We start from the raw sequence: 23,729 nt of genomic DNA, 5'->3' as shown, positions 1-23,729 counted from the left end.
TAGTGATATCCCAGTGAAGAAGTGGGGATAGGATATCCGTGTAGTGCATGGAAGCTTCTAGCAAGAGTAAGACCTTGTTTTGCTGCATACTGTATGTGTGTAACAACAGCTAGTGTACAACAGAGAGTAACTCATACTGATTTGCTGTGTAGATGCTGTTATTTTTCTCAGTAAAAATCTCTTTGTATAATTTTTGATAAGAGTTGAAACTTTATGTTGAATAAGGATTTGCCTCCATCTATCCAAAAGCAGACTACATAGTTCTAACTTGAGGTAGTGTGAAGCTTAGTTCACATCACTAAAATATTATTCTTAAATTCCAAAAGTCAGGGTGGCTTTTTAATTTTGCTTGTTATGAAACAAAGAAAAACAAGACCCCCGTATCACCAACCTTCTCTTAAAAATAAGGCCTGTTTAAATATGACTTAAAACTCACACAAACAAACAAAAAACCCACAACAACAAGACTTGAAATCCATGATGTATGATGGATGTATGATGTATGATGCTCACATCCAGTAAAAGAAAAATGTCAGAATTGTCCAGGTGGTGGCACTGTTGATTCCTGTCTCAAAGCAGCTTTCAGGCAGTAGAAAAATTACGTCTTTTACACATTTTTACAGCTTCTGCATAGAAGTTATACCCATTGAAATAAATACACTTTTTGTTTTGAAATTGTTTTATTTAAATTAGTGTAACTATCTATAAGGAGTCTTATAATTACATAAGATTGGCTATGCAGAACATACATAGGTGAGAAAGTTCTGGCTTTAGAATAACCAAAGAAAAATACATACTATTACATAAATTTATAAGAGGTTTATGTTATGTTATGACCTAACCACAGGCACATAAATGAGATGACTGTGTTAAATCTCACTTTCTTGGGCTCTTTTGTAACCAGGGAGGGAATATAGCTAAAACTGAAAGTGTTCAAGTTGGATTCCTAGAAGGTTCTCTCTGGAGCTGATATTTTGAATTCTTTCGTTGTTCAAAACATTGAAAGTTCTTCATGTTATTTCCCAGATGAGAACAAGGGAAGGAGAATATGAAGATAGTGACAGTGTCATTTATGAGTATGAACCAGACTATGAATGTGTAAGTTAATTTTGACTGACTTTGAAAAGCTGCTTTGGGGATGCATGTTTTGGGGTAGACTTAAATAATGTGTGAGGTTTGAAGGGTTTTAAAGGCTTAATGTGGTATCCTAAGACTGTGTATACTACTAGCTTGCACTCTTTTTTTTTTTTTTTTTTTCTTTTCTTAATGAAATAGGGGAGCATTGTATCTGAAGCTTCCTACACTGGAGATCAGCAGAAAACTCTAATGGAAGTCCTTAGTTATTGCCAGGTATTTTTTTAATTTTTTTTCTTTGTCTCCGAAATGGCATTTAAACCATTTTAGTTGAATTTCAGGAAGATTTGCATTCTGTAGTCAATAACCTATGACTTCATCCTTTCTGGTTATTCATTTGTTAGCTGCCTGCTCAGTGTTTTCAATGAAAAAAAATCTACTTTGTATTTTCTGAAGTTTTCACATCATAGCTGGCAAGAATACTGTTCAAATATTAAGCTTCAATACAAATTATAAAGTCTAGTGATTATTGGAAGGACTTCATGGTAATGGAAAAGATCTGACTGTCATACACACCCAATTTTTGAAAGTACACGAGACTTGCCAAAAGCATGCCAAAATCCTGGTAGTGGTGTTTTGGTGAGTTCTTTGCTTTTGACTTCTGAAGCAATAGTTGGCAAGATTGAAAATTGACCACACCAAAAATTAAAAGCATCCCATATTTGCTTAGGTGAGGAATTATGTTACTATGGAGTCATAATACTCTATAAAGTGAAGGACGCTTAGACCAAGCTTTAGGGAGAATAATTTATCAGTGGCTTATAGCCAAGTATTAATGTCTTGCAAGTCTCCTTAAGCAGTTTGTGTGGCTTATATTATTGCTGCTAGTCTGGGAATGTGTGCTGCAGCAAGTAGTGCTAATGAGAAGCTGTAGCCTCTTTTGATGCCTACTAGGCCGTTTCCATCTCCTTCACCGCACTGTTATGCACTCCTCCCAGTAAGTCTGCCCTACAGCTACATGAAGCCTTTTAATAATGCCTTTACTGTCCATACCAATTTAAACAATTTTAGTGCTTGGGATATTTATAAATTTTGGAAACATTGATAGCTTCTTTTGTCTGAGAATAAATTGTTTTTAAAAAAAGATAGCTGTTGTATTGAAACCTAACTGTTGGTTTTGATAGAATTTCAAATTATTTTCGATTTATCTACGACATATTCATCTAGCATTTTTTTTCATATCCACATGTATTTTTAAAAATGCTGTAGATCAACAAAAGATATTGCTTTGCTAGTTGAAGACACGTTTCCTCTTTGTAACTCATATGTTTAATATGTCCGTGTGTGTTTTTTGCAGAAATAGCTGATGACATGTATGCGATAGGTATTTTCAAGTTGTCAGTGTCCTTTCAGTATTAGATTAATACTCTCTTATCTAATTCCTTTATATTCTTATGGCACAGAATGTATGTCTAAATTGCTGTGTAAGCATCGTGTTTGAGTTGCTAAATCCTGGAAACATTGAAGAAGGAACTTTCTATATCATACAATAATGTATAGTAATAACTGTTCAACTTTGAATGCTTTGTCTTATCTGGTTTTTATGTCTGAAAATTTGAGCCTTCACAATAATACTTTTTAAGTGTGTCTGATTGTTTTAGTAAGGCAACACGAATTCTTAACATCTGAAAGAAAGCTTCACCTTGGGGATTGACTGAAGATCAGACACTTTCAATAAATAAGTTTTTTCAAGTTTTTTATTTTTGATTCTGTGATTATGAAAAATGTGTATGCAGTTGATTTCAATGCCATGTTTGTTCTGAAAGGCATTACTGAGTTGATTTCTTTATACACCATTTACATCTCATCTTCACAGAATCACAGATGGTTGAGGTTGGAAGGGACCTCTGCAGACTATCTTGTCCAAACCCCGTACTCAAGCAGGGCCACCTAGAGATGTTTACCCAGAACCATGTTCTGATGGCTTTTGAATATCTCCAAGAAGGGAGTCTCCACAACCTCCCTTGGCAACCTGTGACAGGGCTCGGTCACCCTCACAGTGAAAAAGTATTTCCTGATGTTCAGAGGGAAACTGGACCCTCTTGTGTTTCAGTTGGTGCCCATTGCCTCTGGTCCTGCCACTGGGGACAGCTGGAAGAGAGGATCCTGACTCCATCCTCTTTGTACCCTCCCTTTAGGTGTTTCTATACATTGATGAGATCCCCCTGAGCTTTCTCTTTTGCAGTCTGAACAGTCCTGGCTCTCTCAACCTCTCCTCACAGGAGAGGTGTTCTAGCCCGTCATCTTTGTGGCCCTTTGTTGGACTTTGTTCAGTATGTGCACATCTCTGTTGTATTGCGGAGCTCAGGCCTGGACCCAGCACTCCAACTGTAGCTTCACCAGTGCTGACAAGAGGGAGATGATCACTTCCCTTGACCTGCTGGCAATATTTTGTATAATGCAGCCCAGGGTACCATTAGCCACCTTTGTGGCAAGGGCACTCGTATTCAACTTGGTAACTGCTAAAAGATCCCAGGTCCTTTGCTGCCAAGCTGCTTTCCAGCTAGATGGCCCCCAGCATGTCCTGGTTGGTGTCTGAGGTTGTTCCTCCCTAGGTGTGGGGCTTTGCAGTTCCACTTGTTGATCTTCATGATGTTTCTGTCAGCCCATTTTTCCTGCCTATTGACATCTGTGTGGATGGCAGCGCGACCCCCTGGTGTATGAGCTGCTCTTGCAGGTCTGATGTCATCTGTAAACTTGATGAGGGTATGCTCTGCCCATCATACAGATCATTAATGAAGATGTTAAACAGAATCAGACCCAGTACTGACTCCTGGTGTACTCTGCTAGTTACTGGCCTTCATCTAGACTTTATGCTGCTGATGACCACTTTCTGGGCTTGGCTGTCTGTTCAGTTTCCAGTCCATCTCCTTGGCCTATGGGCCAATCTTGCTCATAAAGAGTGAGGAAAAATAGCACTGGATCCCTCATTGTTTTCTGGGTCCTCTGTCACCAGGTCCCCACCTCATATCACAGTGGGACCAGGTTTTTCCTAGCCTTTCTTTTGTCACCTATGAACTTATGGAAGCCCTTCTTGTTGTCTGTGATATTACTGGACACACACAATTCCAGTTAGGATTTTTACTTTACAAATAATATTTTTCTAAATATATTTCCCATTGGTGATACAGAAATCCATTTCAATTTTCTGCCTGTAAGCCTTCTACCTGTGTACTTGGAAGCTTATCATGACTTAATAACATATTATAGCTGACTTGCCTTAGAACTTGTCAGTATCTTTTCAATGTAAAAGAAAAAAAGAGCAGCATTTAAGTGTCAGCCACATTAAAGTCACAAGAGTAAACTTCTCTGAGAATTCTTTTTATTGTGTGATATTTACTACTGGTATTTGGATTTTGTATCTAAATTGATCTTTAATATGCTTACAGAATGTATATATTACCTAAAGATCTTACCTACTTTTTGGGAAGGAATTTTGCTCTTAATTCAACTTTCTTGATTTATTCAGCTTTAAATTGGGTTCTTGTGAAATGATACTGTCCTAACTCTTGTGTGTGTTGTCAGGCCATGTATGATGCAATTCAGAACTTGGATAAAAAATTTGACCTGCTTCATCGTGAGGTCTCAGAAATGCAGCATACTCGTGTAAAGCCGCTGTTGCTCAAACCTGTGAGTATTAAAAACCTAAGGCCTTTTTTTGTACTTTCATTCTCTCACTTCCTCTAATGCTTATTAAAAAAAATAAATAAAAAAATCCTCTCACTAAGATTAAAATTAATAGCAAAGTAGTAGACTTAAAATCCATTTCAGTTAAATTATTCTAGATTTCTTACTGTACGCCAGCTTCAGTCTCCTGTGTTGTTATTGACCTAGTGGTCACTGAGTGGCACCCATCAAATTCAGGATGCCATAAAATTCTATATGTATTGAAATGAACAGAAATGAATTGTGTAGGTTACATCTGAAACTTGGGTAGATTGGTGGTGTTGCTGTATAAGATGTGGTCTACTTTCTCGTTGGTTTCTGTGGTTAGAAGAGAGTTTATGCATCACTCACACAGGCTCGTTCAATTGACTGACCAGTTTTTAGATCTCAGCAGTGTCTTTTTTTTTTTTTTTTTCACCTTTTTTTTTTCAGAAAATTTGATGTTAAGTGTACATTTTCCGTTTTGTTCCTATATGGTCAATCCACTCTTAACTAAGGAGACAGAATATCAGTACCTATAACTATGCTCTTTTAAAAGAAAGCATAACAGATGATTTTTGAAGAAGGTCATAAAATCCATAATGGCCTTTCTTCATCAACAATTTTGCAAAGCTTTTAATGTGGCAGAGGTGATTCTGCTGTCAGGAGATGCCAAGACAGCTATACGGCCATTTGCTTTAGGGGTGGGTGAAAGTGATGACACCCTTGTGCATGTTGTATAGGGTGCTACATTTTATTTGGGAATGCATTTTTGTTGACAACTCTAAGCTTGTACTGTCCGTGCATCCAAAAATACGAGATTTGGGGAACAAACTGGGCTTGTCAGCTACACTTGGACCCTGTGACATCTGTGCTCTTACCCTCCCCTCTGATCATGTGGGATGGCAGCTGCTTTAATGTCCAAATTAAAAGTGTCCTGAACTGCTGGGTTTTTTTTGAGGAAGACTTTCCTTTTATCTCTGTAAGGTGTAAGGGGGAAGCAAGCAAATGGAGCCTGCCAACCATTTTCTTAGGTTCTTCTTTAAAACCATCAGGAATGCTGTAGGTTGTTTCTTTTGTTTCTTTTTTTTTATTTTGTAAATAGCTGTACCATTTTTGTATGTGTGATGGGCTAAGGATATAAATAAGGAAAGGTTGGTAGTAAAAGGTTTTTTTGTTTTGTTTGTTATTAGATCAACTCCAGTAGTTGGAGAAATGGACAAACTTTCTGGCACACAAGCCTTTCTTTAGGTCGTATTTTTAATGGCTACCAGGGTGGAATATAATCAGATTTCTATAAACAAAAAACGCAAACAAAACAAAGATAAAAAAAGTAAAACAAAAGAAACAACAAAACTAAAGCCATGCCTGCCAGCTACATTTGGTAGCTCCTGCTTCATGACTTGTATTTTGAACTAGAACACATGCTTTAGGGTGCATATGTTTCTTAGTAAAAGTATCCCAAGCCTTGGAAAACATAGCCCCTTCTCTGTCTTAGTCTCTTTTGAATCTTCCATTGTAGATGAGGTCTGAATGTTTAATGATTTGAGCTAGCAAGTAAAGAATGAAGAGGCAGCCAGGAGAGAAAGTGAATTGTTTCCCTTCTTGTTTAAAGGGAAGCTAACATGACAGTGAGACATCCCTTGAGGATTCAGCAGACTGGGTCAATGGCTGACAAATTTTAAATGTTATTTTGCATGTTCTTTTTTTCATAAAGTTCATTTTAAGAGCCTTTACAAAGCTGCCTTTCTCATTATATATTTCCCTGGCTTTTTAGAAAGCAATTGCACCAACAGCCCAGGTGGAAGCAAACTGGGACATGTTGAAGCTGACCACATAAACTCTTAGTGTTCGTACTACAAGCAAGAATAAAAGAAAATAAAGGGAAGGCTAAAAAATAATAGTACTAGCTTCGTGACAATGAAGACTGCAATTGATAATTACTAAAATATAGTCTTCCTAGTTTGCAAAAGAAAAGAATTACCAGATATGTCTAATATAACCTTTTAATTGTTTTCTGAATCATATTTGCAGAAACCGGTTGGATTTACATACAGAAGTTCCAGTCATCTGCCCCAAGGAAAAATAAGAGTACAAAAATCCATGGAAAGGGAACCAAGTCTCCATCTTTCTTCACCACGACAGGGAAGGCAGAGCCCAGTCATAAGGGTTGCTTTACAAAACAGCCATGTTCATGTCAATTCAACAATAAAACATGTTCAACAGAGTCTTCAGCTTGAATCACAGCAGCCTGTTCACAGGCAGAGCCCACCACTTCCCACTATAGTTTCTGCACATTCATTGCATTCATCATGCACAACAAACAAAAGGATGCCTGACCTTTCTGCACAATCAAATTTTGTAGCAAGTGTTGTGGAAAGTACTGTCCATGTTGCATCTTCACCAGTGACATCGTCATTCATGCCAGCACCATCTGAGGCCAGCCTGGGAAATAATGTGATGGTGGTGAACTACAGAAATGCACCTGGGAGTGTGAACATTAGTAATGAACTACCATCGTCTTCAGTCTCCATCAATCCTAGTTTTGGTGAGTTCCTTTGTAATAAATACTCAAAGGCTAAAATACTGCTGCTTGCATAAAAAAATATGCCTAACAAAATCTCTGTCGTTATGTAGCAAAGGAGCAGAACTGGCTGCCTTACAAGCATTTCTATAATGGAATACTGTTTAAAATGCTTGAAGCAAAGGTCAGGGGAATATTTAACATGCCAGGGATCACTTCAAAATCTCTACAGTGTGCATACAGTTGTATAAACTACCACAAGCTACAGTGCATCCTTTGGGTTCTTTTAAGACTAGGCCCTCTTTCTGTCTTGATATGCTTGATGTAACCTATTTTTAACCTGTGTATATGTCACAAGTAATGCATGCATGCTATGTGTATATTTGCAAAGACAAAAGAGATTTCCAGTAAAGGTGAGACACATGCCTGTATACATGTTTTGCTTTTAAGAAAGCAACTTGCCTGAGTTGTCTGAAGGAAATACTGTTTTCTTGTGGAGGATTTTGTTTACGCAAAATCGTTTCTATCCTCACATCCTCCAATGTTTGGTCACTTTCAGAATACTGAATTCCACAGAAAATGAAGAATTCTGTAAATTGTTGCATTATAATAAACAAGCACATATAAAATAGCACCATGTTTTAACAACTAATGCATTTCTTTCTCAAGTATAAATATCAAGTTATGTAGAAGGTTAAGCTATGAGGCTTTGGTTGCTTTTGGTATAAAAAATAAGTTCATACAGCTGAAGAGCTGCATGAATAGTAGATGAAATACTTAGATATCTATCTGTGAATTTATAACCAGTGTGTGATTTAGCAGTACTATGTATGGATTATGCCATTCTTCATGGGCCATTTTCTTGAAAACATGCCATTCTGTAAAATAGGCCAGTCTGAATATTTTGAACTCTTACATGTCTAATGCATCTTCTTCGGTGTTATTTCAGTTAGTTGGTGGTTAACATGAATAAGAAAGGTATTTTTGTTACCGTTCCAGTTTAAAGCTGCTTTTGTAAGAGCAAAGATAAGTAATACATAATGGAGTTAGGTGTAGTAGAAAACATTGACCAGAATACTGCAGAGATCAAGAGAGAGTTTGAAAAGATATTCTTTTTTAACAACTTGTATGGGGTTTTTAATGATTATTTTTTCTTTAAATGTTCTTGTTTTACAAAAGAATTTGTTGGTGACCCAGTGAGAAATGTAAGAGTTCCTGGCACCTATCTGATGAAAGCTCGGCAAAAGACTAAACCGAAATATGCGGCACGCTACTTAGTTCGTGTCTTGTTCCCCAAGGAAACCTTGTTGTGCAGCATTATGGGAGTGAGCGCACGAGGGCGCAGAACACTGGATCCAAACAAAATTGCTGCAGTGAGAGGTATGCTGCTACCTTTTGAAGTACACAGCTTTACTTGTTCAGTACTTAACTAAGTTTCTAATTTACAAGAGTACTTCTCCGTATGTTTCTGCTGATCATTATCTAGTAACTGGTGAACTGATAAAGACAGTAGTGGATGTCCAGCTCCACTCCACTGTCTTTTGGTTTTGAAATTCCTGCTTTGTAATTCTCAATATTCATTTTTCTCCAGTGTGGATAAACCAGTTCTGATTTGTCCTAGCTTTGTGTATTTCATGTTCATCAGTCATGCTGACTGTTTCTAAATTTTTCATTGCAACTTATTCTGTGTTTGTGTGGCATGGATTTTGTGGTGAGTTTTTGGTCATGGTATACTTCGGATTAGCATTAACTGGTGATTCTTAAATATTCTTTTAAGTTCTGTTCACTTCTGTTGTTTGAGAAATGGGAAAGATGGGAGGACAATTTCTTAATTTTTTTTTTTTCCCAGTGTCAAGCCCTTTCTTTACAAAAATCCCATGGCACATACGTGTGAAACCATACACCTCCTTCTTCCTGTTTAAAAGGTGGGAGGTTATTTAAGCCATGTGAAGTAATTGCACCATCAGCATTACCTTGTCTCTGGATTTTTTTCATGTTTTGTTAGTAGGGGATGGGCTTGTTGGTGCTTTGGGTTTCTTTAAGTTAGTATAGTAAATCACACCTTTCCTCTAATTCTACCAGAAAATGCTTAGTAATAAAAGCTTTATTCACAGTACTGCAAAAAAGCATCGCTGCACATGTTAAATTTGTAGTGCTGCTTAGCTTCAAAACACGAGTTTCCTATCTCTCTGTAGCTGAAGCTGGCAAGCTAAAGCTTCTAAAGGAACAGTAAACATGAAGCATTTCTTTCTAAATTTCTCTCTTTCTAAATGAGATTATTTTTAAATATCACTTTTTTTCACAAGGCTTAAAAAATTTTGTTTTGTATGCAGAATTTCTTGCAACTAATTTTCCCAACTATGATTTGAGCGAACATGGAAAAGACTGGAAAACCTGTATCACAAATGTCAACGCTATGATCCGCTGTTTACGCTCTGAAATGAAAATAAACCCAGTAAGTTGTTTCAAGGTGATACTATATTAAGTACTAAATTAATGCTTCTTTCTCAAGTTAATTATTGGAATTTCTCATCATAGGAGCGCTCTAACTGGAAATTCCTTGGGTTTTTACTTTGCATTGCTCAGCATAGGCCTGCTGACTGCAGCACTAGTTCCATATGGGGAATACTGAAAGCATATCCCTTTCTCTTGCTCTGCATCTTCCTGTTCCTGTGTCCAGCATTCAGTTAAGAGATGTGTAAGCATAGGATGCTAAAAGGAAAGCACTGTAAATGTTGCCCAGAAGTAGTGTCAGATTTGATTGCAAGCTTAAACATGTAGCTGCTAGCACCATTTTCACAGGATTTCCTTCAGATATATCCAGCTATGCATTTCAACTTTATATTGTCTGAAACATCACTCCCAGAACACCTGTAACTCCCATTTACATGTGCTTCTAAAAAGTTTTGTCCAAGTCTGTGAATATTTAGTATCTCTTTCACCTGTGGTTTTCATGATTGAAATTCAGGAGCAACTATATTATAAATATCTAGAATCTAATTTATACTAAATGGGAAATGAACTGGAGCAGTATTAGAAAACTGGTAGGCTTCTCCCAGTGTATGTGCTAACCGCATGTAATGTTTCAGGAGACTGCTGAAGGGAAGGAAAAAGTGACTGATGCTCCAGATAAATCTCATTGTGTAGATTTAAATTGTAATGAAGATAGTGAAGGCAATTCTCAAAACTCTCAGAAAATGACCACAAGTGACATGTTGCAGAATTTGGGATTGGAAGGGTTTCCAGAAGCTTTCCACGCACCTTCGATCAAGAAATCACAGTCTTTGGAACCTATGGGTAAACTAAGAAATGTTCATCTTCTGGATTTGTGTTACATTATAAATGGTCAGTGAGAGGCAGAAGATGCTACTGTAGGTGAAATTGTGTAGTATAGGGATTTGCTAAACTGTGGGACTTTTAAGGCAGTGACTGGGTGTGCATATGATAGGTTTTCATGAGAGCAAACTAATGGTTGGCCTCTACCAATGTCCACAAGGCATATCCACTCTAAGATTGGAAAGTTCATCTGTGAGATACTGAGTTTCGCTGAATAATTTTTTTTCAGGAACTATTTCATAGTTGCCCTGATTGTGGTTGGGTGTGGTGGGGTCTTGTTTTTTTTGGGAGATTTTTTGATAGATATTCTACCTGAATGGAGTAGGCTGGCTCAGAATATCTGTTGAATGGTATTGCAGTTTCAGAAGAAAAGCACGTGTTTCTGTAAAACTGACTGCTTAGGACAATAGAAATCTCAAAGTAGCCTTCATAACTTTTTTTATTTTTTCTTAATAAAAATGCACAGGATACAAATGCATTGGAAAAAAATCCACATACAGCATGTGATGCTCTAGATAGCTTACAGGAAAATAAGCTGAGATTAGTTGACCTTTGAAATAATGTATTTGATTAGAATCACTTTGGTGCTCTATCAGACCTGCTCCTGGACCCAAGATTTGTTAGTCTGATCCCACAGACATGAGTTACTATCCACATTTTATATAATTTTTTTTTTTAAAATGTTTTTAGTAGGGTCAGGTTGAAGTAGTTAAAAATATAGATCCTGTTTTTCAGTTTCTGTTTCCAGGATCTAAACACCATTGAAACAGCAGAACTTTTGTTTAATTATATAAGTGGAATAGCATCCTCTTTTGAGATGAAAACAATTTAGAAAGTGATCATTAATAATGCAGGTTATATTGCTAGCACTGCTGAAAGCATATCAGAAGTGCCATTATGTTGCTGAAAAACAGGGAGGGTTTTTTGGCTACTTGGATATTTGTCTTCAACATGTTGTATTTTACTATTAGCTGTAGTGTTCAGTTTTACCCTGGTCTTGCCAAGCAAGTACAGTAGTTTTGGGAAGAGCTTTTTGTGCCCTAGTTTTACTGTAATACAGTGACTTTGAAGCATGGTTAATATTGGAGAAGTAAAATCTCTCTACCCCCCCTCTATTGTTTTTAGAACTTCTTGGGAGTCCATGGCGCAATGTTCAGTTGCCTTTCTCAGTCATTTATGTAGCTAAGGGGAAGTCTCGGCCAGAGTTGTCAGCTCGCTACCTAATTCGTCATATGTTCACTGAAGATGTGCTGGTAAAAAGCAATGTATATGGTAATCTTGAACGTGGCATGAGCCCGCTGGACTGCAACAGAATTAATGCTCTCAGAGGTGAGTAAGAAAATCTCTTTTCAAATGATAATGTTGAGAAAATAACAGGAGTGATTAATTTTGTATCCTATGAACAAACCACAGTTTCAAAACTAAGTCTGTGTAACTATTCTGCCGGTATTAGTGTAAGCAGTAGAACAAGTTGAGAGAAAGTAGATGGAGTTATAATAAAGCAAGTCAAGGAAGTCTCTGGATCACAAATCTGGTTTGTATGATGACACTTTAGTCTCCTTGGCATCTGCTTGGAAGGTCAGTACAGTGAGAGATGGAAGCAGTCCTAGAGGATTCTGGAGGGTGTTTGGGATAATTTTGTGATACAGGGGCTGGGTAGGCCAACCAGAGGTCATGCACAGCAGGTTATGGCCCTTTTGACAAAAAGGGTTGGGGTGTGATAATCAGTGGCAGGATTGTCTGTAGAGACTATGAAATAATAGACCTCAAGGTACTGAGTAGAGTTTAAAAGAGTGGGAGTATAGACCATGTAACTTAGGAGACTAGACTTCAGCTTATTCAGGAAACTCGTAGGTGCAAGCTTGTAAGAGACAACTCTGAGGTGAAGAGAAACTCAGGAAAGTTTGCAGGCCTTTAAGGACAGCTTTCTGCAAGCACAAGAGAGCCTATCCTGACACTTAGGAGAGCTGGTAGAATTATGGGGGACAAGTTTAGCTAAGCAGGGGATCCACAACTGAGCTCCAGTGTTAAAAAAAGAAAAAAAAAGAAAGAAAAGAAAAAAAAATGCAGTACAGAGAGCTTAGAAGCAAGGATAGCTTATGAAGCGGAATTTAGCACCTGTTGTGGTTTATCCTGGCAGGTATCTAAAACACCACACAGCCTCTTGCTCACCTCAAGTGTGTCACTCTGCAGTGAGATAAGGGAGAGTATTGGTGTAGGAAATTAAAATCTGTGGGTTGAGATAAACAGTAGGACAGAAACAGAAGGGAAAATAATGATGATAAAAGAATTAGAATGTACAAAACAAATGATGCACAGAGCAGTTGTTCATCCCCTGCTGACTGAAGCCCAGCCAGTTCCTGAGCAGTAGTCCCCAGCCAGCTTTTCCCTTAGTTTATATACTGAGGATAACATCATGTAGTATGGAATATCTGTTTGGGATATCAGTGGGTTATCAACATTATTCTCATCCTAAATCCAAATCACAGCACTATACCAGAAAACAGGAAGAAAATTATGCCAGCTGAAATCAGGACAGCAACTTTGCCTGGGAGTGTTGGAATGGTGTCAGTAAAGCTAAAGCTCAACCAGAGTTGATACTTGCCAGGAATGTCAAGGGCAGCTTCTACCACAACATTAATCATAAAAGACTGAGCAAGGAGTATGTGGGCCAGGTGCTGAATGGGGCAGGTAACTTAGTGACAGCAGAGTCAGATAAGGCAGAGGTGTTCAGTGTCTCCTCTACCTTAGTTTTCACCATGACTTCACTGAGGGGAAATCCTGCCTGACCAATTTGGTGGTCTTCTATGATGGGGCTACGGAGCTGATGAACAGAGGTAGAGCAGTTGACGTCATCTACCTGGACTTGTGCAAAGCGTTCGACACTGTGACGCATGACATCCTGTCTCTAAATTGGAGAGACATCAATTTGATGGGTGGACCACTCGGTGGATAAAGAACTGGCTGGATGGCCACATGCAGAGAGTTGTAGTCAATGGCTCAATGTCCAGCTGGAGACCAGTAACGAGTGGTGTCCCTCAGGGATCGGTGTTGGGACCAATCTTGTTCCACATCTTTGTTGCTGTGGGATTGAGTGCACCCTCAGCAAGTTTGCTGATGACACCAAGCTGTGTGGTTCGGTTGATACGCCGGAGGGAAGGGATGCCATCCAGAGGGACCTCGACACGCTTGTAAGGTGGCCTGATGCCAACCTTATGAAGTTTAACCATGTGAAGTGCAAGGTCCTACACCTGGGTTGAAGCCATCCCAGGCACAGCTACAGGTTGGGCAGAGAAGAGATTCAGAGCAGCCCTGCAGAGAAGTACTTGGGGGTGTTGGTCAATGAGGAACTTAACATGAGCCAGCTTCAGCATATGCTCACAGCCCAGAAAGCCAACCATATCCTGGGCTGCATCAAAAGGAGTGTGACCAGGTCGAAGGAGGTGATCCTGCCCCTCTACTCTGCTCGTGTGAGACCTCACTTGGAGTATTGTGTGCAGTTCTGGTGTCCTCAACATAAAAAGGACATGGAACTGTTGGAGCAAGTGCAGAGAAGGGCCACAAGGATGATCAGGGGACTGGAGCACCTCCTGTATGAAGACAGGCTGAGAAAGTTGGGGCTGTTCAGCCTGGAGAAGAGAAGGCTGGGTGGAGACCTCATAGCAGCCTTCCAGTATCTGAAGGGGGGCTATAAGGATGCTGGGGAGAGACTCTTCATTAGGGACTGTAGTAATAGGACAAGGGGTAACAGGTTCAAACTTAAACAGGGGAAGTTTGGATTGGATGTAAGAAAGAAGTTCTTTACTGAGAGGGTGGTGAGGCACTGGAATGGGTTGCCCAGGGAAGTTGTGAATGCTCCATCCCTGGCAGTGTTCAAGGCCAGGTTGGACAGAGCCCTGAGTGACATTGTTTAGTGTGAGGTGTCCGTGCCGATGGCAGGGGGGTTGGAACTAGATGATCTTAAGGTCCTTTCCAACCCTAACTATTCTATGATTCTATGAAGGTTTCTCAGGCCTGTGGGTAGTGGTGGTTGGGAATAGTCAGTGCTTTTTTACCTGGCCTGTTTAACATCTTTATGCCTTGGAGAAAATGAAGAACATACAGTAAGTTTGCATTTGACATTATTAACAGGTACACAACCAGGAGATCAAGGGAAAGTTTGCCCTCTGTTTAGCATTTATGAGTTTGCATTTGGATTACTGTGTCAGATTTTGGGTCATCTAGTTCAAGAAAGAGATACTGATACAGCTGGAAGGCCACCAGAAGGCACATGAAACTAGAGCACCTGCCCAGTGAGGAATCTGGGTTTACTTAGTCTAGAAAAGAGAAGGTTCTAAGGGACCTAGTAGCAGCCTGCCACTGCCTCTCTTCTCAGCAGACTCTTAGAGTCAAGCTGTTAGCAGCATTGAATGTGGGAGGTGAGAAACCACAGGCATAAGTGGAAATGAGAGGTTCAGACTGAATATGAGCAGACTCCTTTTCCTCATGAGGACAGACGGTCCAGCACTGGAGCACATTGCTCCATGAGGTTGTGCCATCCCTGTCCTTTTTCCATGCCTCAGTGAACAAAGCCCTGAGCAATCTGGTCTGACCTTAGAGTTGTCTCTACTTTGGACAGAAGCTTGGAGTAGAGACTTCCCGAGGTCCTTCACAGACTGAATGACTTTGACAGGAAAGGAAAGGATTCAAGTGCCTTGCCCTTGCTGGGGATCAGAGGTTGGCTGTCCCTATTCACCTCAGAGGCTCTATAGAGAGAAAAGGTCTCGGCAAATTGTTTAGTTGTTTAGAAGCTGCAGTTGGGATACAGACTGCTGCCAACTGAATAGGAAGCATTTTGAACTAGACCAGTTTGAGCTCTTTGAATAACAATTTTTTACTGAAGTGTGTCTTTTAAAATAACATGTAGCAGCCTGTTCCACTGTATGAACATGGACAGTTTCACAGTTTCCTCAGCTTACGTGTATCCAGGATTTCTTCAGGAAATTGGTATTATTCACCCTAATTGCAAATACTGTTCCAGAAGCAGAGGGAGAGTATGTTATGGTTGGAGTAGTAGCAGATGTTTTGCTTTCTGCATTGTTCTGGCTTCAGCATTAAGACTTCTGGAACACTGATCCATGCTCCCTCCCACCTAGAGTGCGCCTTCTGTTAGTCTCATTTGGTCCCTCCTGCAAGGCTGGATAAAGACAGCAGAAATGTGACAAGTAGAATTAGCATAACAGTTATGTAGCAAGTGAGGAGGAACGTGAAGTAGGTTATAGGTAGAAAAGGGTGTATGGGTTATCACACAGAAGAAAACTTGGTATTATCTGACAGAGATTTAAGCATGGCCACCATAAACAGTGGTGTGGGGGGGAAAGATTATCAGGTTTTTGGTGGCCATATGCTCTGTGACTATAACAGTACCTAAGAGAGTTCAACATACTTGAAAAGGTTTGGTTATGCAATATTGAAATCTTTCCACCTTTAATTTTATGTGTTCTTGTCATATTTTAATTGTAAAAGTCAGCTTTTTTCTGTGAGAAATCTAAAGAGAAAATATGTGCATTCTCTAAGTTTTGCTTGGGGGATGTTATTTACTGGGCTGGATCCCAGGTGGTAGGTAGTGTAATAGTGGAGTGCTTTCAACATTTCCCAACAGCACTGGCTTGATGTAGGGTTTTACTTCCTCCTGTTTCCTCATGGTATCACTATGGGATAGTGATCACTAAGTTAGTAAGGTTGCATATTTGACTAGTTATGCTTGTCTGGACAGCAGTCTTGGTCATAGGATTTAGTTTTAGGGAGCACTGTGAGGAGAAGGGAGTTGAACTAGATGATCCTTATGGGTCCCTTCTGACTTGAGGTTTCCTGTGATTCATCACACTTTTTTGCAACATGCATCTCCTAACAAATCTTGAAACTGCTTCTTCTCCATGTCTGGAACACAGAGAGGTTGAAAGCGTCATTAACATCCGGACAATGCAGCCTAACAGCTCTGCAGGTGTGGCAAGATTGCCTCTGAGGGCACAGCAGTAGTGCTAAATAAAATGTGGCTGGGGCTCTCACTCTCTGGGTTGGTATGTGGGTATGGCTTGAGGGATAGAGCATGCCAGAAACCATTCCCAATATGGCAAGGCAGTACATAAGAGTGGGCTTTCCCAGACTGTGCAGCCACTAGCCTGGGAAGCTTTGCCACTTTAAGCATTTACAGATATACACATATTTTGTTTTGTGACATCTTGAGCTTAAGAAGCATTCAAAAGATGCAAGTGTTTCTTAGGGTTGCAGGAACACCATGTAGGCTCCAGACCAGAAGACAGACAAAGTCCTCTGTGTCGTGGTTGCAGCCGTGCCATGTCACTTGGCTGTGAGGCCAGAGGGCAGTCCCCTGGTCCTGTTTTCTTTAACATTATAACATGGCCTGAATGTAACCCTGCTGAGCAGGAAGGGGCCCCACACAGCCTTACTGTAGTCCCTACAATTGATCAACTTCTGTGACAGAAAAGGCATAATTTAAAAACTTGTTTTGTGGGCCATGTACAATGGTTCTGTTGGCCTGTGTCATGGTTTAAGCCCAGCCATAACGCAGAACCACTCAGCCGCTCTCTCACTTCCCCCCTCCCTTCCTCCCCCCCCTCCCGGAGGGATGGGGAGGAGAATCAAAAGAATGTAACTCCCATGGGTTGAGATAAGAGCAGTCCAGTAACTAAGGTATAACACAAATCACTGCAGCTACCACCAATAATAATAATGATAAGGGAAATAACAAGGGGAGAGAATACAACCGCTCACCACCTGCTGACCGATACCCAGCCTGACTGAGCAGTGATCTAGCCCTTCCGGGTTTATATACTGGGCATGATGTGCTGTGGTATGGAATACCTCTTTGGTCAGTTTGGGTCAGGTGTCCTGTCTCTGCTTCCTCCCGGCTTCCCCTCCTCCCTGGCAGAGCATGAGACGCGCAAAGTCCTTGGTCAGAGTAAACATTACCGAGCAGCAACTAAAAACATCGGTGTTATCAGCGCTGTTCCGAGGCTGAAAGTCAAAACCACAGCACTGCACCAGCTACTAAGAAGGAGAAAAATGACTGCTACTGCTGAACCCAGGACAGCCTGGTATAAGGAATTCCTGTTATGTGTTGTAGCTCTGAGGCCAAGCATTTTATTGAATTCACTGCTGGGGATGGAAGGGAAGAGAGCCCAGCTGCTGCTTCAGCCAACAGCTTGTGTGTCCTTTGTCAGCATAGTTTATTACAGGAGCAGCCTGGGAATAAAAGAACCCAAGGTGCTCTCACTTTCCCCTTTGCCCCCACTGGAGCAGAGTAAACTGCAAGAGCACAAGTCTTTCTGTCTGTTTTCTTCCTTCAGCCCCATGCTGCAAGTTAAAATATCACCTGTAAACAATGATACTTTATTAGATTTTTACTTGCTAGTATATGAGAGAGCAATGGAAGAACAAAACTGGCATAATATCAACTAGCTGTACCTTTCATTCTGTTAAGATAAATCTAGATGTTAATCAGAGAAGTAGAAATAGTATTGCATTTGATTTGAAATTATAGCTGAGATTTTCTTTTGGTGCTTATTTATATCTGTTAAGGGCTTGCTTGAAGAAAATGTGTAATTCAGCTAAGCTCAGAAAGACAGTCATTCCTCAATAATTAAAAAATAATAAATCTGTTTTAAAAGCATTTTACTTGTTGAGGGGGGACAAAGGTGCTGTAGTCTTACCTTATTTATCCCATTAGTACCAAACTCAAGTATCTGTTTATTGATCTTGTTGCAGTATGGTAAGGAACAAGCTCTTGCAGTTTTTCTGTCACTGTTCCTCTAAAGCTGTGTTATGTTGAATTACTGTGTTTCATTTTAGTGACTATAGTTGTTGGAGATCTCTGAAGGAGAGATTGGTCCTGCTGAATAATGATCATTTTGAAATGGAGCCTGAGATTTCTTTGCCCTGGTTGACCACATTAGAAGCTGAAATTATTCAGCACTTAAAGGGATCAAGCCCACATACATGGTTACATGCTTCTTTGCAAAATTTGCTTTTATGCTTAGACCTTTTGTTACCCTTTTTCAAATCAAAAAAAGAAGGGGAGGGAAGGAATATCTGCTCTCTAGCTTTGCTTTTGAAGCCTTATAATATGCCTAGCTGCCCTGTTTTGGTAGCATGACTTGTTATGGCTTAATTACATCAATAAAAGAGTATATAACTTCCATAAATGATTCATAACTTACTATTACATACTTGATTATTTTTAGACTTTCTTCAAGAGAATTATCCATCTTTTGATCTAAAGGAAACTGGATATGATTGGAAGGCATGTGTTGCTGCCATAAACAGCACAATCCGCAGTCTCAGACATGACCATAAAAAGGCCACAGTTGGAATCCGACGGAAAGTCTTGACCGTGCCACCAAGTGCAAAGAGTCCTCCACAGAGTCCCACTTCAGTGAAGCCATTTGAAAGTGACGCTATCAATCTCATGGACTGAAGCTCTTTAATATGTGTCTCAAATCCTAGTTTAGTGGTTTTATAAACCCTACGTAGAAGCCTGTTGCATCAAGTTGTCCTATTATACTGAGTTGTCAGCCACACAGAATAGTATTATTTCATGAGACCAAAGTTAGCAGAAGACTTGGGAACTGCAAATTCTTTTATAAGTAGCATGTGTGCTCCTCAGAAATTACTTCCACTGTTCCCTGCAGCATTTGCAATGTGCTCTCTCCTAAAAGCACTTTTCTTCTCATGATTCATTGACTCTGAAACATTAATCTAATTAGAAAAGATGCACTGCGCATCAAGTCAGCAGAAGCAGATAGAAATGTGGAATGATTGGTCCTCCTTGGAGGAAGGCTCATAACCAGTAAAATTATCTCATGTGAGAGGAATGAAATTTGCTTTGACAGTTGGATATTTTAAGCCAAAATATCTAATGCAGAAAGGAAAAAAAAATAAATCCTGCATCCAGCTGGCTTGTTACGTTGCTCACCTTTTTTGCCTCCTACAGCAGTCTTTGTTGTAGAATAAGGAAAGCGGCAGGCAAAAATGTAATTACAGTTGGTAATATTTTCTTTGCTCTGATTTAGCTCTACAAAAGCACAGAGGAAGCATCCAGAACAAACAGTTTGATGGTTGGTTCTGTTTTTTCTTGATGAAAATTAAAGAAAATACTTCTTCAGGGCCTTGGTCTGCTGTTCAGTGGTATATGTCTCATCAACTCGTGTGGATGTCCACAAGATGCAAATCTGTTGCAACTTTCATCTAGAGGATTTGGATCCTAATACCAATTTGAGAAATAATAATTTCCATCGCCTTCCAAGTTGGACCTTCAGTTGCAACTGAGAACACATGCTGTACTGTTGATATGTAGTCAGAGATGATCAGCATCAGTGGTATGCCTTCTCAAGCTCATAATCATAGTTTTTAATACTCAGGTCTACAAGGCTGAAAGTGTTTGCTTTGCTGTCTGGGTAGGCTGGTGTTATAAAGACTTGTCACCCTGCCTTTGTTAACTTAAAATTTTGAAAGATGTGCAGTGGTTATTTGCAGAGTCACAGAATGGTTGAGGTTGGAAGGGATGTCTGGAGGTCATGTGATCTATTTTTCCTGCTCAATCAGGGCCACCTAGCGCCAATTGTGTAGCACAGTGTCCAGACCGCTTTTGAATATCTCCAAGGCTGAAAAATCCACAACCTTCTGGGGCAGCTGCTGCAAGGGCTCAATCATTGTCACAGTAAAAAAAAAAGTGTTTTCTGATGTTCAGATGGAACCTCATGTGTTTTGGTTTATATCTATTGCTTCCGGTCCTGCCACTGGGCACCACTGAGAAGAGCACGGCTCTGTCCTATTGGCTATATGTCCTTTTTGCAACCTCCCCTCAGGTATTTATATATATTGATGAGATCCCACTTGAACTGTTTCTTCTCCAGACTGAACAGTCCCAGCTCTCTCAGCCTTTCCTCACAGGAGAGATGCTCTAGACTCTTCATCATCTTTGTAACCCTTTGGACTCTCTCCGGTATGTCTGTGCAATTCTGTACTGGGGAGCCCAGAGCTGCACCCAGCACTCCATGTGTGGCCTCACAAGTGCTGAGGAGAAGGGTTGCCTCCTTGAGCCCTGCTGGCAACATCATCCTAGTGCAGCTCAGGGTACCATTAGCCACCTTTGCAGCAAGAGCATGTGGCTGGCTCATTTTCAATTTAATGTCCACTAGAACATCCCATGGTACACTCTGCCTCATCGTAGAGGTTGTTAATGAAGATGTTAAACAGGATCAGATCCAGTATTGATCCCTGGGGTACTTCACTAGTTCCTGGCCTTCATCTGGACTTTGTGCTGCTGATTACCACTCTCTGGGCCCTGACTTTTTTACAGTTTCCAGTCCACCTCACTGTCTGCTCATCCAGCCTATGCATCAACAGCTTGTATGTGAGGATCTTATGGGAGACAGTGTTAACGGCTTTCCTCAAGTCCAGGTAGACAATTCATGCCTCTTCTCTCATCTACCAGTCATTTTATCGTAGAAGCTTATTGTGTTGGTCAACTGTGACTTCCCCTTGGTGAAGCCATGCAGTGACTGCTCCTGGTAGTATTCTTGTCCTTCATCTGCCTGGAAATGGTTTCCAGGACTAGCTGTTCCATCGCTTTCCCAAGAATGGAGGTATGGCTGACTGGCTTGTAGTTCCACGAGTCCTCCTTGCCCTTCTTGAAGACAGCAGTGGCATCTACTTTCACCCTGTCTTTGGACACTTGTCCCATTAAATCAAAGATTAATCAAGAGTGGCCTCGCAATGGCATCAGCCAGCTCCCTCAGCACTCATGGGCTCATTCTGTCAGAATTCTTGGGCTTAATACATGTCCAGTTTGTTTATGGATTGCCTGACCAGATCCTCTTCCACCCAGTGTATATTCATGGCTCTAGCCTTGCCCCCTGGCCTCTGGATTCTTGAGGGCCAATCTCGCTCATAAAAAGCAAGACAAAGGTTGCATTGAATTTCTCAGCCTTTTCTGTGTACTTTGTCACCAGGTTCCCTGTGTCATTCAGCAGTGGGCCCTTTTGTTACCTGTGTATTTACAGAAGCTCTTCTTGCTATCTTTGACATCCCTGGCCACTTTTAGTTCCAGTTGGGCTTAAGCTTTCCTAACTTCACTCCTGGATGCTCAGACAATGTCACTGCATTCCTCCTGGGTTACTTGGGTTTTCTTCCACATTCTGTATGCTTCCTTTGAGTTTGTCCAGAAGCTCCTGGTTCAGCACAGGCCTCCTGGCATTTTTGCTGGACTTGTGGTTCATTTTGATGGCTCTCTCTGGAGCTTAGAGGAGGTGATCTGTAAATTTTGACCAACTTTCTTGGGCCATCTTCTGTCCAGGGCCCCAATCCCGTAGGACTCTTCATAGCAGATCTTGGAGCAGACCAAAGTCCACTCTCCTGAAGTCCAGGATTGTGAGCCTGCTTTTTACTCTCCTCTCTCCCCTTAGGATCCTGAACTCCACCATCTCATGGTCACTGAGGTAAGGCTGCTTTTGATCTCCACGTTCTCAGCCAGCCCCTTGTTGTAGGTGAGTATGAGGTCAGCAAAGCGCCTCTCCTTGTTCACTCCTCTATCACTTAGAGGAAGAAGTTATTGTCAGCAATGAATATGCCCTTTCTGGCCACACAACACTAATAATTGTTAGTGTGCTGAATTATGTATTAAAAAACCAAACAAACTTTGAAAATTACTTGGATGCTGAACTCATGAAAATAAATAAAAATTAATAACTCATATTCAGTTTCACATCCCCCTCCGTTTCATTTGTAAGTTGAAATTGCACAGCAGTAACTGCAGAGAAGTTAATGGCTTTCTTTGTTTTGTGAGTTCTTTGTTGTTTGGGGTTTTTTGTTTGTGTGGATGTTTGGTTGTTTGTTTCTTGTTTACAAAAGAGGAAGTATTTGGTATATGCCTTTCTGTTACTTGTTTTTCCAGCATGGGTCACATAGTCTTCTTACTGTCTACGTATTGGCTAAGGTAAGATTGCTTTGCCACTTGCGTTGTGTCCAAGTGTTGTCTTGGGTGTCCAGCTTTTTCACAGAAAGAAGCTTCTTAGAAGGCTGACGCAGGGATCCAGTTTCAACTCTGCAAGCTGATGCAGTGGTGGCTTCCAAAATTACGCCTGTGTACATAGCAGAACAAGATTTAACTAAATCTGCCCTCTCCAAGGCAAAGGTTTCATGGTTTGTTCTTTTGTTAGCAGTAGGATAAAATAGCAGAGTTACTTGTTCTCACTTTAACTTCTATTCATACTGAACAGGCAGCGTTTATTATATACAGTACAGGATCAGCTTTTTTATTGAAAGTTAGGATATGCAATGGCCTTATCAGATATGAAATTAGTAACTTAAGTGTCACCTACAACCTCCTTGCAGAAGTCTTCTATAGGATTTAAGAAATAGGCTGAATTTCTGATTTTTAATTATTTTTTACTTGAAATGTTGTACTGCAAAATTTCATTGTTCTGGTTTACTGCTAACAAATTCTGCTGTTACTGTTCTAAACAATCATTCTTGTAAATGCCAAGAACTTTGTTGTGTGTAGATATTACTAGTTCCAGACCTCAGAAGAAGCCAAAAATGCTATATTTTTTCAGTAGTATACTTTTTCACTGTCCTTCACAGATTTTAATGGTAGAATGATCTATTTATTGAATTACCTGTCTGGCACTGAAATCTGTTAGTCTGGTGCATACCTATAGCTTCCATATTGAAAAGAGAATTGAATAAAAGTAGAAATAGTTTTCTTGTTTCTGTTTCAAATGTATTATTTTTTTTCTAACTTTTATAAAATAAAATTAGAATATTTTGCTGTTAGGAATAAAGTATTTTACGAATAAAACTAGCATATAGCTCCTTGACTACCTGTGTGTGAAGTATTTCTTGCACCATGAATCTACAGTTGAGGTACAGTTTCATCTGAAAAGATTCTTTTGATCTTTCAAGAGCCAGGGCTTTGAGGAGACCTTCTGATTTCCAAATTTAGACTGCCTTAACTGATTTGGTAACCAAAGCAAACTCCGTTTAGACTTCACTTGTTAGTTGCAGCTTTTTGTGTGAGCTGTCTGAAACA

The 23,729-nt window shown here is 40.1% G+C and overlaps 1 protein-coding gene across 5 annotated transcripts in view; it reads left to right on the top strand.

Annotated features, from left to right (window-relative positions):
* The window catches only part of BEND2 (BEN domain containing 2), a 35,255-nt gene extending 11,738 nt beyond the window's left edge, over window positions 1–23,517 (top strand). For 2 of the 5 annotated variants that reach the window (XM_080614489.1, XM_080614486.1), the window contains 9 exons: window positions 1,027–1,098; window positions 1,276–1,350; window positions 4,660–4,764; window positions 6,814–7,327; window positions 8,483–8,683; window positions 9,637–9,758; window positions 10,393–10,648; window positions 11,765–11,968; window positions 18,883–23,517. In XM_080614489.1, coding sequence (XP_080470615.1) covers window positions 1,027–1,098; window positions 1,276–1,350; window positions 4,660–4,764; window positions 6,814–7,327; window positions 8,483–8,683; window positions 9,637–9,758; window positions 10,393–10,648; window positions 11,765–11,968; window positions 18,883–19,115 — 1,782 coding nt within the window. In that variant the 3' untranslated portion in view covers window positions 19,116–23,517. The remainder of the gene's footprint in view (window positions 1–1,026; window positions 1,099–1,275; window positions 1,351–4,659; window positions 4,765–6,813; window positions 7,328–8,482; window positions 8,684–9,636; window positions 9,759–10,392; window positions 10,649–11,764; window positions 11,969–18,882) is intronic. The other 3 variants (XR_013956505.1, XM_080614487.1, XM_080614488.1) reach the window with 3 other exon arrangements.
* Window positions 23,518–23,729: the final 212 nt, after the last annotated feature.

The sequence above is a fragment of the Psittacula echo genome (genome assembly GCF_963264785.1).
Source record: "Psittacula echo genome assembly, chromosome: 3".
In the NCBI taxonomy this organism is placed as follows: Eukaryota; Metazoa; Chordata; class Aves; order Psittaciformes; family Psittacidae; genus Psittacula; species Psittacula echo.
The sequence above is the reverse complement of the archived record's forward strand: the minus strand, read 5'-3'. Positions and strand labels throughout refer to the sequence as shown.